The 13,862-nt window shown below is 36.4% G+C and overlaps 1 protein-coding gene across 7 annotated transcripts in view; it reads left to right on the forward strand.

The window, feature by feature from the left end:
• The window catches only part of LOC140143056 (SWI/SNF complex subunit SMARCC2-like), a 216,364-nt gene extending 207,495 nt beyond the window's left edge, over positions 1-8,869 (forward strand). For all 7 annotated transcript variants that reach the window (XM_072165101.1, XM_072165105.1, XM_072165107.1 and 4 more), the window contains one exon: positions 504-8,869. In XM_072165101.1, coding sequence (XP_072021202.1) covers positions 504-617 — 114 coding nt within the window. In that variant the 3' untranslated portion in view covers positions 618-8,869. The remainder of the gene's footprint in view (positions 1-503) is intronic.
• Positions 8,870-13,862: the final 4,993 nt, after the last annotated feature.

Below are 13,862 nucleotides of genomic sequence, written 5' to 3' on the forward strand. Positions count from 1 at the left end.
CTACAAAAAAATTCTTGCATATTAATTTGTTAGCAAAAATATCATCAAATTTGAATTACCTACTGGTACCCAGAACGAAATGGAGCAGTGTAATACACATAATCATGCATAACTCAGAAACACAAAATTGGAATCAACTGAAATTTTAGGAATAAGGTTTCTTTGTTGATCAAAATAGAGAGTGGACTCTGATATGCGTATATTGTGTACTAATTTGCAAGATACTTCCATCTTAACTGATGTTTGTTATTTTGTTTATTTCCTCAGACACTTCTAAACTTGTGTTTGTTATTTTGTTTATTTGTTTGCTCATACACTTCCATCTTAAACTAATGTTTGTTTGTTTGTTTGTTTGTTTTGCTGATGTGTGTTATTTTGTTTGTTTGCTTGCTTAGACATTTCCATCTTTACTAAAGTTTGTTATTTTATTTGTTTGTTTGCCTCGTCACTTCCATCTTAACTAATATTTGTTATTTAATTTTGTTTGTTTACTTATTCTACAGGAGGAAGCACGGTACCTCTTGCCCCAGCACAGAGCACAGATAGCAGCACAGCGGAAGCATCCAGCACACAATCCCCAGCAGATCAGGCAGTCACATCATCATAACATCACATAGCCATCTATGACAGCATCACAACACACTATGGACCACCATGGCCTCATCCCAATGGCATAGTTCAATAACTTCAATTAAACAATCATATTGAAGAATTTGACCTCAAGTTGCGGAGTATGAGTTTTTGTACCCAAATTTTCAAAAGGTCATTCAATGAATGTATAAATGTATTGGGGTTAAAGAACTGTGCACTGATAGATGAGCATGTTGTGGATCCTAGTGTAAACAGAAAAGTAGCCATTATCGGACCAAGCAGTGGACTATTTCATGCCAGTGGAATTACTGTACCTGCAACAGAAATGCTGCAAAAAGTTCACTTGTAGAAATAACTAAACGGGTAACTAAAACTTTTAAGACTGCACTTTGAGCAAGTGGACGTGATATTTTCCTGAAATATCAATTTGGACTAATACATGGTTCTCTTTGACTAAAATATGTTGAAGAAAGCCTTTACCAATTGTTTACCTGTGTACAGCCAATTCAAAAGTCCTTCACAACAACTTTTAAAATAATAATACAATAATAATGACTACTTCCATCGTTAATTGGGGTAAAGTTTTCTGCTCTACTTTTTATTAAATATGTTTAAATCGCCCAGCATTGTTGTCGTTTGTTTGACGAAACTGCGCAGTATAAAAGAAATCCCCTTTTAATTTGGTCAATTTTTACAGAAAGCTTATCAACCTCTTTTTCCTCTACCTAATTAAAGGCAACATTTCTGCTCTATATGTTTTCTACTCTGTAACATTCCACAATGACATTGTTTATCGTTAATTGGGTCTGTATTAAAACTTAATTACCCATACCATCATTAGTGACACTTTCTGTTTGCGGACAAACAATTACACAATTGTTTTGTTACCATGGAAATTAAAAATTGTGTCAACAACAACAACAAAATTGTACTGTGACTTTGATGGCAGAATAAGGATTATCTTGTTCACTGAGTTTGTGCTTTGGGATATTTTGTGACGAGACGTGGGAATTCTATAAATCTAAACTTGCAAAAATACAGTTAACAGGGACGTTAATTTTCAGGAAAATATTTTTGTGCGACTTTGGTTGTGCGCCATAGCACAACTGCCTATCGGTGCCCATGCCTTACCGCCTTCTCATGACAGGATCGCACTCTGAAGTTCTAAAAATATATGTTCAAAAACAAAAGCGGTCAAAAAGACTCATTGGTCAATTTGGACACAACTGTGCAGTCTCCATTCCTTAGATTCAGGGGGAAATGGAAAGTCCATGAAAAAGTGAGGGCGGCAGTCGAGGACATTTGTGCCCCAGTCTGGGGCCTTGCCTTCACTCAAACATCATCGAAAATACAACTTTTGGGGTCAGTGTGAGATGGCGAGAAACAGAGAATCAGTATGCGTAATCAGCCACTGATTGCCTCTTGTAGATGCAGCTTTATCAAGATTATTCTAGATCATGCGGACAGAACTTGATACTGTAAAACACCACCCACTCCCAAATCCAAGGGATTTTAGCATCGATCCATCATACAAAATATTACTATACTCATTCGATAGTCTCATCTCAAACCCAAAGTCCAATAATACACCATCCCAATTTGTACATGAACTCAACATGAGAATGAGTTTTGATACTCATTGTGCACATGACTGGTGCTCAATTGATAAATGTGTATGGGTGCAATGGAACTCGGCTTCAGGGGATAGGAGTAATTATATGTTGTGTTTTTGGTTTCTAATTCTTAAATACCATCACAACTCTGGACTACCCACTCTTATTGGCTCCAAGTTCATAATATACTCATGTACAAAAAATCTGACTTGGACCCGTAATTGTATTCATATTACTTTGGCATAATGCCCGAGAGTTATTGCAATACATATTTTGGTGTTCTGGCATTAAATTGAGCATGTAACTCAAAGGTGTAGGTTAAGTTTTCTCATGACACACATTTTGATATTAGAACCTCTGGAATACCCATAAAAATCGCCTCTTCCATGACAGAAAATCCAAACTATTGTTAATATACAGTAAGCCAAAAAATTAAGGTAGCAGTTATGTTTACCCCCTGTATATCCTAAACAAAGCAGATATGTCATAATTGGAACCAGCATCCAATAGCTGCATCTTTTAGCTCGAATTTAAGACCTCATTTGTTGAAATTGTTCAAGAAATAAAGACACAACGATCCAAAACCCCAAGGAAGGTGCCAATTTAAAAGTTGCAGTTTCTTCCATTGCATACGCTATTGACTTGTACCCAAAGCCTTCATGAACAAGGGAACTAGCGCCGTGCTGATCAATGGAAGTTAAAACTAGCATCATGCTCTCATTGATTAGAACACAAAAGTGCAACTTTTGATTTTGTCTCTTCAGTAGGTTTTAGATCACCGTTTCTTTAATTCTTAACCAATTTCAACAAATACGGTCTTGAATCGGAGCTAAATAGTTCAGGTATTAGCTGCTTGTTTTAAATTTGACATATTTATCTTTATATTCGTCAACTTTCTGTTTACTAATTGTCTTTATATAGGATATACAGGGGGTGAACACAACTGGTACCTTAATTTTGTGGCTTACTGTAGTGTGATCCTAGCTGGTTTTCTTGCAAACTTGCTTCTTAAGGCTTAGATATATTTTGCAGGGAACATTGTGGACTATAATAGCGCTTTTAGCTTAGTGCAGTCGTTGATGTCAAACTCAAAAACATTAAGGCAGCTGCTTGTATGCAGTTTCTATAACATGTGTATCCCCGTCCCTTCAAACATTCGCAATTTGAAGCTACGCTCAATAAAATACACACTGGCGTCACCGACTACATTTCTACCTTTGTCCCATATATATCTGCAGTTCCATTATTAATCGTGACCAGCTTTGCAATATTTTCTGTAAGCTCTGTTATTGTAAGCCAGACCAATCAGCAATCTCTGATTGGAGATGATTTTCATCAGTCACAGCTCTTACACTATGGACCACAATGGCCTCATCCCAATGGCATAGTTCAATAACCTCAATTAAACAACCATAGTGCAAAATTTGACCTGAAGTTGTGGAGTATGAGTTTTTGTACCCAAATTTTCAAAGGTCATTCAATGAATGTGCAACTGTATTGGGGTTAAAGAACTGTGCCCTGATAGAAGAGCATGTTATGGATCCTAGTGTTACTCTGCTCTCATTTATATCTGGAAAAACGATCGATATTAATTAGGCCAAGTTGTTTCATGCCAGGGATTAGATCAAGTTTGAATTGGAACTGCAATTTGCACAGTGACCTATTTTTCAAAGCTGGGTTATGTTTTTTTGCAACAAAGTATCAGGAAACTATTTTGATATTTAAGTAGTTGTCAGCAAAATCCACATTAAGCCCACCAATTAAGGTTAACTAGAGCCCCTCAAATCCCAGTTACAGTTTACTATCGTTCCTATAAAAATACTGGTTTTTTGTGAGGACTGTGAACAATACCCTTAGTTGGGCCTACCCGCCCACTCCCATACTGTCATTCTTCTTATGTTCAAACATTTCTTAACTTTGTTTTTATTGTATTATTAATTGAATGTTAAATTCTTGATGATATGTTTGTGCTTTGTAAACGGTAAACACATAGCTCATTTTTGACATGTTGCAACAATACCTGGAGGCCTTATGAAATGTAAATGGGAGAGATTACACAAGTAGGCGGGTTTCGATGAAAGCCAAGTTGTTTGTCAACAATAAAATATGTTCGTAAGTGGGCCATTTAATGATACTTACTCACTTGGATACATCACAATAAGAGAGTCAACATTGTATCATAACAAAGTCAGTCATCTCATTAACGCTAAGAAAAGAGAACAATTCATGTTGGGGTACAGGTAATTCGATAGCCATATCCTTAGCAACGGAATGAAATGACTGAGAGGTGAGCGGTGAACTAGATCGTTCTCGGTGCACGTAAAAATTGACCTAGTTAATTGAGCTGGAGTCAGTCGTTGGGCACCAGTGCCTAGATGCCCGCCTAGATGATCAAGTCAGCTTAGTAAGACAATACGAAGAGGTGGTTGCTTTATCATGTTAACGAATATAAATCTTAATTAAGATTTATCAGTTGATTAGTTTTCATTTTGCTACATGAAAAGTGTGACACTCTATTAGTTCCTGATCACCAGAGCATGTAAGCTTAACACTCTGTGTGTGAATATCGATACCAGGGTACAGAATTAGGAATATTGATTTTCGAAATATGAAAAATGCTTCAAATGGGTACAAACATGCTTAGTATTGGAGCATTCTTAGTATAATTAAATAAGTGGTCCTTGGATTGTAATGTAACTATGGCATTTCATTGTGAAAAAACATCTTGATTACAAACTTACAATAATGATATGACAATGTCCAATCCAGTGGGCGCTACAGGCCGTACTGTCAGCCTCTAAGAACCATTTTGATTGGTCACAAAGAAGCCTATATCATATATTGAGCCAATCATAGATATGGTAAGAATAGTCAGTAGGGCTGAAGGGGGTTAAGCTCTAAAGTGCAAACAGATCTAAAAGCCTCATTTTAATTGGTTACTGAGATGATTAAACATAGTAATTAACCAATTAGAGGCACTGTCAGTAAAAAAAAGGTAGTAGTGCACATGGGGTTAAACCTGATCAAGACAATGCAAAAAAATAGTACAGTGACATAGATATTACATTATTTTTACTCTATAGATCTCCAGTATAACATGTGTGGGCAGAATGTCTACAGCCCTAACTGGCTATTAGGGCTTTTTCAATTAACACCTATTGAAATGTAGCAAAAAAGTTTGAATTTGTAAAGTGCGTACAGCTAAGTGAATGCAGTTCTGTGCACTTTTTGTGTTGTAAGTGTATGATGATGACAATGTACTATTGCTGTATACCACAAAGAACATTAGGTCATTCTATTTAAAATCCACATTCCCCCTGTGGAAGATTTTGGAAATATCTGCCCACATGGGGAGTATGAATTTCAAATGGAATGAACATATTAGGCAGCTCCATTTGAATTTCATACACCCTCTGAGAAAGATTCAACCCTTGTGTTATAAAATAGTAAAATGAGGTACTATCTAAACTAACAGGTATCCAGGGTATTCAAGAAACCTGTATTTCCCTGTCTCGATGTGACTTCATTTGATTAGACTATGGCGTACACTTGGAACTACTAGAATGGGCAATTGGTGAATACCCTGACCACAAGACTAGACTCATGTTCGCTACAGTTGTAACATTACCCAAGTAATATTACCCATATTCGAGAATTGAACCCTAACTATCAAGTGTCTTAAGTGTTTTGTCTTGTTTGAATGCGGCTCTGAACAGGCAGGATTATGGCCTACGCTTGACCTACAAAAATGGGAACAAACAGCGCCATTGTATTACCGTTGATTATGTATGCATGATATTGTGTTATTACTATGACATGTTTCTATGTACGTGTGTGTTATGTTAAAATGGTGGTTCGCCTGCTCTCTGCTGTATACTCTATCCATTTGAGGTAGGAAATAATTCAGTGCTATCAATGATTATGTATAGCATTTAGCTACCCCAATTGCAGAGTGTAGCATGGGTCCTGCTTCTGACTTCACACACTTAAAATTGCAACTCAGTGAAGATTGGTGTCTGTGACCCAATTTAGCTCACATTAGTATAACATCAGGAATTATGAATGTTGACTCACACAATTCACCTTGCCCTAATAATAATCTATCAAATGCTGAATACCCAATAGTGTAATACACCTAGTTAATAAAGTTAGGGGTCTTTAAGGGCCATATATGGATATTCCCTAAAATGTCTTAAACTTGCCTCAGTAACTGAGGGCATGTTCTAAGGATGAGAAATCTCCAAAATAGCTCGCATGGTAAAGGTACCGATACCATTTACATGGTGTCACTGGGCGGGAAAAACCTCATGTAATTTCAAAGTTCAAATACAGTGTGCCTCAATGACGGAACCTCATATGTAATGATTTAGTCATATTGTGTGAGGCACATAAACCTGTTCAAAATTAACAGCTTTTTACATAGAAAATGCCATTGGTGTTTGCTATTAACAGACAATTATACAGTTTACAGTTAAAAGGAAAGTATCAATAGGTGTGTAAATACATTTTCTGGAAGTTGGTACACAAAAAAAAGAATTTGACCAACATTGCACATGTGAAAGTTTGATTATTAGGGCCCACTTTTTATATATTATGAGGTTTTGCTTTTGACTTTTGAAATCAGATGAGGTTTTTCCCTCCCAATGATGATGTACATATTGACTGCTCAGTGCCAGAAGTGGGTAAGTGCAATAGCTGCCATGTGAAGATGAGCACAGTATGCTGTGTTTAAATTGCCAAATGTTCACAGGGCAGCTATTGCACTTACCCACTTCTGGCACCGAGCAGTTGATATGTAGGACATACCTAACTCTAGTAAACCTATTTAATAGTTACTGAGAAAATATTATCCACATAAAAAAAATGAAGAAGTCCCTTGGTATGACGAATCACGGATTCAACTCCAGATGGTGGTAAAGTGGCTTTACTGAACCAAGGTGGTATTCTCACCTGCTCCGCTGTATTGGCTTAACAAAACTTGCTCCATGATACTGTCATATGATCTCACTATGGACCACAATGGCCTCATCCTAATGGCATAGTTCAATAACCCCAATTAAACAATCATAGTACAAAGTTCGACCTCAAGTTTCAGAGTATGAGTTTTTGTACCCAAATTTTCAAAGGTCATTCAATGAATGTGCAAATGAAGTGGGGTTAAAGAACTGTGCCTTGATAGATGAGCATGTTGTGGATCCTAGTGTCTCTCTTGTGTAATATTAGGTCCTTTTTTGTAAAGTTCAAACTGTAACATTGTAAATAGTGCATATCGTTTTTTGTACGGAGCACACCAAGGGTCTGTCTGTAATGTAGAGGGCTAGTATCGTCTTTCTTGTTCAATTTCGATGTATCTATGTATGTTATTATGTTATTTTATAGGCGGTCGTGATAATACTGGTTTTGGATCATGAATAGAGTCAGTGTTGTGAATAATGTGCTGGTGCTTGTTTGAGCATTACTGAATTTCAGTGGATAAGGCAACCTGTGTTTTGCACTGATCCGTTGTAGCCAAGGCCTGGGTGGAATTTGAACAGTGGTGGGTACTAGCAATACCCCCCCCCCCCCCACCTTATAACAAAAACCTGGCCATCCTTTGGTCCTCGCATGACCCAAAGACTGCAATTGATACTACTTAACTACATAAGTGTTTGGGGATATGGATAAAGAATCCTGTGGAAATTCTATTCTATTCTTAGTTTTTCTTTTTTCTATGTACATTTTTAGTGTTATTTAATATTATGTATTTGTGGACCTAGGGCATAGTGACTGACTTTAAAAACAAATTTTTATTTAAAGCCATGTTGTAACATATCCTGAGTCAAACATGTGCACGATGTTCACAACACAGTACATATACATGGTGTGCAGGATGGTCATACACACATCAAAGGACAATACCGTAGCACGACCAACGGAGTGACACGCATTGGTGTCATCATTGCTGGTAGTAAATTCCAATTTTCTTTACTTTACCTCAGTTGTCCAGCTCAAAATTAAAAGGGGGCATATCTGACAATAAAAGCTAACATTATATTGAAAAGAAATACTAATCTATTTTCACGGGAATGTTACAATATGGCTTTAAGTCGGGTACATTATTGTGTTGTTTTACAACACATCTTTTATTACATAAGGTAAAATGTGTTGTTTTATCAACAATAGGTACCAGTACCAGAATTATTTTGTTACAAAGCATGTTGTATCTTTGAATAGTAGCTGGGACAAGGAACTTGGTGTTTATGAAGGGACAGTTTCACAAAGATTGAATCATGCCGATGTGGTTATCGCCTTTGAAGTTGGACTCATTGCAACTTTGTGGCGATGTTGCTTATTTTACGGTGTGATCCAGTTCTTTGTGAAATCAAGTTTTCTTATTGAAAACATAGAAAGATGCGATTGAATTATTGAATTCAACAAAGTATTGGATGTTGGAGCTGTGCTTTTATGGACTGAATTTATCTTTCAGTCCAAAGTTATTGTTTTATAGCAACAAAAACACATACAATGTGTTGCCTATTGAATACAATATTCTTATGTTTAGTGTACAAAGTAATATTAGTGTCATGTCATGTAACATTTCAATGTCATTAATGCACCACCCTGAAGAAAGTGGTGAAGAAACGAAAGAAAGAATGGAATAAAATACAAGCATACATATTACAAAACATGTCTTTGTGTTGTTTTATTGGCTGTGATTAAGAGCTTTGGGTTATGGTAGCATGGTTCAAATAGCGGGTAGCTAACCACAGAAGTGTTAAATTTTGGTACCTGAAGCAGATTGGGGAGGGAGTGTTGGTTTTATGTCCTCTACCCCCTGCCTGAAAATGGTAGGACATCGTGCATATCAAGGATGGTCTTTCAAAAAGAAAGGCATTTACGCTGAAACCAAAGTTTTGATTGTTTTGATTATAAATTATAACTAAAGATGAGTCTGATATGTGAAGGAAATATATCCTAAATCTAATTCCTGAAAGGATTTATTACTGGCATTGTTTTTTAACATGTTTTCCCAAGTGAAAACTTACACCTATAATAGTAAAATGGGATTTTGCCTAATAATTTTCCATCTGAACTTTGCAAGGGGTCACTCATAGCAATGGGATATACTGCTTCTATGAAAGTATGTATTGGTGTCTAATTTGAGATGAGTTTTTATTTAGGATAGGAGAGGATCATTTATTTCACCACAGAGGCCCAAATCAACAGTTGTTCTTCCTTGGGGCCGTGGAAAAATTCACATTTTAATGGACACCTCGACATAGCCAAAGGCCAAGTTCATTTTCAGCCATGATATTCTCAACATAATCATGATCATGGAGAATAATGACAATGTTTAAGACAATAAAAGTGAGACAATATGGCGACTAATGACTGCCCATATCACCAATTTAAAGATGTGCTACACAACATAAACACTATCAATTTCATGAGTAGATCTGCCCTGGGTAGGCTATATCCCCGCTGGCTCAATACTTTCAATTTCATATAAAGTCTGAAACATGATGAACTTTATTTCACCTCAGAAGTGTCTTTGGGTGATCCATGATGAGTTAAAATTCATGATAAGCCTAATAAAATCCCGGAATAAAATGAATATGATGTACCCACTTTCTGACGCGTACGTTTAGGCACTCGGGCTCCTCATTTTTGCATAGGCCTAGGGTTGTTTTGTGTAGTGCCGATTTCTGAAAGAAGGGTCACTGAATCCACTGTGGTCGAACATTTTGCCCGTAGGTAATATAGGTCCTTAAAAGGAACACACAGGTGTCGCTGCCTCTGGAGGGTGTCTACAAAACTAAGACCTAAGACCCAAAAACTAAGACCCTATCTACAAAACTAAGACCTACAAAACTAAGACCTACAAAACTAAGACCTACAAAACTAAGACCTACAAAACTAAGACCTACAAAACTAAGACCTACAAAACTAAGACCTACAAAACTAAGACCTACAAAACTAAGACCTACAAAACTAAGACCCTGTCTACATGTACATGTACAAGACCTACAAAACTAAGAAGCGTGACCATAATGATTGAATGGTAATCCCGGGATGGTAATCTTTTATGAAAGTTCTCGTCATTACTCAATTATTGCCAATTACTTCACTCAATTATTAATTATTATTACTACTCAATTATTATATTAAAGTGTTGAGCCCAAATAGTACCAGCTTTAAATACTAGAACAGTTGGCTTTTGCATTATGGTGTAATTGTAGTACTTCACCCCTAATTTCACCACAATGACCTCATCCCAATGGCATTGTTCAATAACCTCAATAAAACAATCACAGTGCAAAATTTGACCTCAAGTTGGAGAGTATGAGTTTTTGTACCCAAATTTTCAAAGGTCATTCAATGAATGCACAAATGTATTGTGCTTAAAACGACTGTGCCCTGATAAATGAGCATGTTGTGGATCCTAGTGTATCATGGTAAGGATGGTCATTTTATTGACCTTGGTCAGTGCTATGGCATGGCAGCAAATAAACTATAGGATAAGGGACTCACCATCATATATTTTTAATAAGGGGCACAAAGACCCGGGAAAAGATAAGTATTTTAATTATAAAAGGTCTTTTGGTCTTTAGTGGGCAGCCCTGTAGCCAGCATGATTTCGCAGATACATGTAGGGGGGCGGGTGCAGATTTTTAAAATGCAGACCTTTCAGAAGATAATATTCATTCTGGCTAAAAGGCTATTGGTATTTTTTATTTTAGACAATTTTCACAAAAAGTTCATGATTTGGGGTATATGACGCCGCGCCTATGCCAACATTTATTGAAAATAGTGTAATATTTTGCCCCGGTATTTTGCCTAAATTTGAAATGGGCTAAGGTTCGCGAGTCGCCGCCCCCACTCTGTACGAGCCTGTATGTGAGGTTGCAGAGACCGTAGTTTTCTTTGAGAAGTTGGACACAGCAATGTGTCAGAGGTCATGTGGGAGTCATTTATAGAGACCATTTGGTCATTTAAGTAAGCTATTTAACCATAGGATTTAATAGTAATAAAAGGGGTGAAGTGTATGTAATTACACCATATGTAAAATAAGATAGATATTAAGGGCTGGGGTATGAATGTTTGGACAGTATTTATTTTGGGACATTCGAGCACATCAGACATATCGAATTGCATTCTGAATACGAAGAATGTCATTCTGATATCAAATAATTTTGATTTTATGAAATTCGCAATTTAATACACATTTTATGGCAAATCATTAAAAATTGATATTTTTGATATTTAACAGTACTTGAAGTAAACTTTATAAATCTGATGATTTATACTTAAAGTGTATGTAGGTGGGATGAAAAGCCGATGATCAATTGAAAATTTTGACCTTTCGTATTGAAGATATGGATTTTTTTCCCCAAAACACTAAAAAAAATTAGGTCTTTTTGGGAAAAAAATCCATATCTTCAATATGAAAGTTCAAAATTTTCAATTGACCATCGGCTTTTCCTCCCTGCTACATACACTTTAAGAATATATCATTAGATTTATATAATTTACTTCGAGGACTGTTATATATCAAAATTTGAAAAATATCAAATTTTTATAATTTGTCATAAAATTTGTATTATATCGTGATTTTCAAAAATGAAAATTATTTGATATCAGAAAGACATGCTTCGTATTCAGAATGCAATTCGATAGGTCTGAGGTGCTCTCATGTCCCACAAAAAATACTGTCGAAACGCAATAAACGCTCATTTTAGATCCCTTAATGTCAAGCCAACTGTTAATATAAAGTTCAACCAATGCACTATTGTCATTATTGAGGCTCACAATAGATCGTTCACAATTAATTTGTAGCATCCAGTCATGTTTGATTTTCAAAAAACATGTGGGTAGGCAAGTGGATACCCACCAGATCAAAGCTATGCATGGTGAAACTCACTGCAATATTTGATCCCCCAATGTCCAATTTTACTAGTCCCTTATCTGGAAGTAGGCCTACCCTTGGTTGTCAATTAGCACCTACACAGGTGGTGTCACTTTCTCTCATGGCAAAAAGCACACTACCATAGACTGTGATTGTACTATAAAGTGGGTTTTTTAAAACCATATTTCACCAGAAATGTGTAAGAAGTATCCGCAGTTTCAGTGAAAAATCTCAATATCAAAGAGGAAAATGCCATGTAATTAAATCATAACAAATAATTAAATCATGCAGCACCAATTTTTGAATTAATCATAATCGGCCACAGGTCTTAGTTTTGTAGGTCTTAGTTTTGTAGACAGGGTCTTAGTTTTGTAGGTCTTAGTTTTGTAGGTCTTAGTTTTGTAGGTCTTAGTTTTGTAGGTCTTAGTTTTGTAGGTCTTAGTTTTGTAGGTCTTAGTTTTGTAGGTCTTAGTTTTGTAGGTCTTAGTTTTGTAGGTCTTAGTTTTGTAGGTCTTAGTTTTGTAGGTCTTAGTTTTGTAGGTCTTAGTTTTGTAGGTCTTAGTTTTTGGGTCTTAGGTCTTAGGTCTTAGTTTTGTAGACACCCGCCTCTGGAAGCAGAAGCACTGTGCATGTGTAACCAGTAAAGGTCCATTTCAATGAAAAGATCAATCCGTTTACCTTGTGATCAGAAAGTCAATCAATTACATGCGCGTATTTTTTTTGGGGGGGCTTTGGGGCGCCAGCCCCCGGGGTCAAAGACGGGGCGGCAAAAAGAATGGGCGGCGGAAGAAGATGGGGCGGCAAAAAGTAGGGCGGCGGAAAAGGAAGGGGCGGCAAAAACAATTAGTAAAGTAAAAAGGGCGGAAAAATTTGAAAAAGCATAAAAAATTGTGAAAAAAATGAACTATAGGCCTACATTGCTTTTAGGGCGCTAGCGCCTAAAATCCATTTTTTTTTTTTTTTTTTTTTTTTTTTTTTTTTTTGCTCTTCACCTTTTCAAACCACCGAAAAAAATTGGGTCAACCTTTTCGGGCTGTTGAGGAAGGGCGAAAAGTTTGCAATTGCCAAAAATTATAAAATAAGTCAATTATAATGAAATGTTGGTAAAGAAGGTATGCCTGTCTGACTTACTGGAAGAACACCTTGTGCAATTTCTGTCGAATCGCATCATCCGAATTTAAATCATCTGTCATTCCACTCATACAACATTTTAGTCTTCCTGTTCAATGACCGATTACGTGGAAGTCGTCAACATTAAATTATATCTTGAATTAGAACCATTATAATCAAGCATCATGAATTATTAGCTGAAATAATTAGCTCATTCCAAAGCAAATTAATTTAAAAACTGGATGTGTGTTCATCGGCGGCAAAAGCTACCTCCAATGTCAGTGAAAGTAGTTCATTATCATGATTAGTAGTTCGTTTATACATTGCGTTACACGATCCGTAATTGTCAGTTCTGAAACTATTAACCCTCTACCGCTGGCGTATTTTTTGCAGACGATATCAAGAAATTTAAAACTTTATAAAAAAATCTTCAGTTTAAGTCCATATTTGAAATCTCATTGAAAAGATGCAGCAAACATAAAGTAGCCTTGATTCAGGGTTCCTGGAAAAGCCATTGAGAATAATATGGACCAAAATTTCGGAATTTGAACACTTTTTGTGCATAAAAGGCGGCAGTTGATACCATAAGCCCTTTGCATGCTGATGTACTGTACGGACGACCATACTATCAAAACAATTCCAACAACTTTATCAACATTGGT

The sequence above is a fragment of the Amphiura filiformis genome, chromosome 20 (genome assembly GCF_039555335.1).
Source record: "Amphiura filiformis chromosome 20, Afil_fr2py, whole genome shotgun sequence".
NCBI classification, from domain to species: Eukaryota; Metazoa; Echinodermata; class Ophiuroidea; order Amphilepidida; family Amphiuridae; genus Amphiura; species Amphiura filiformis.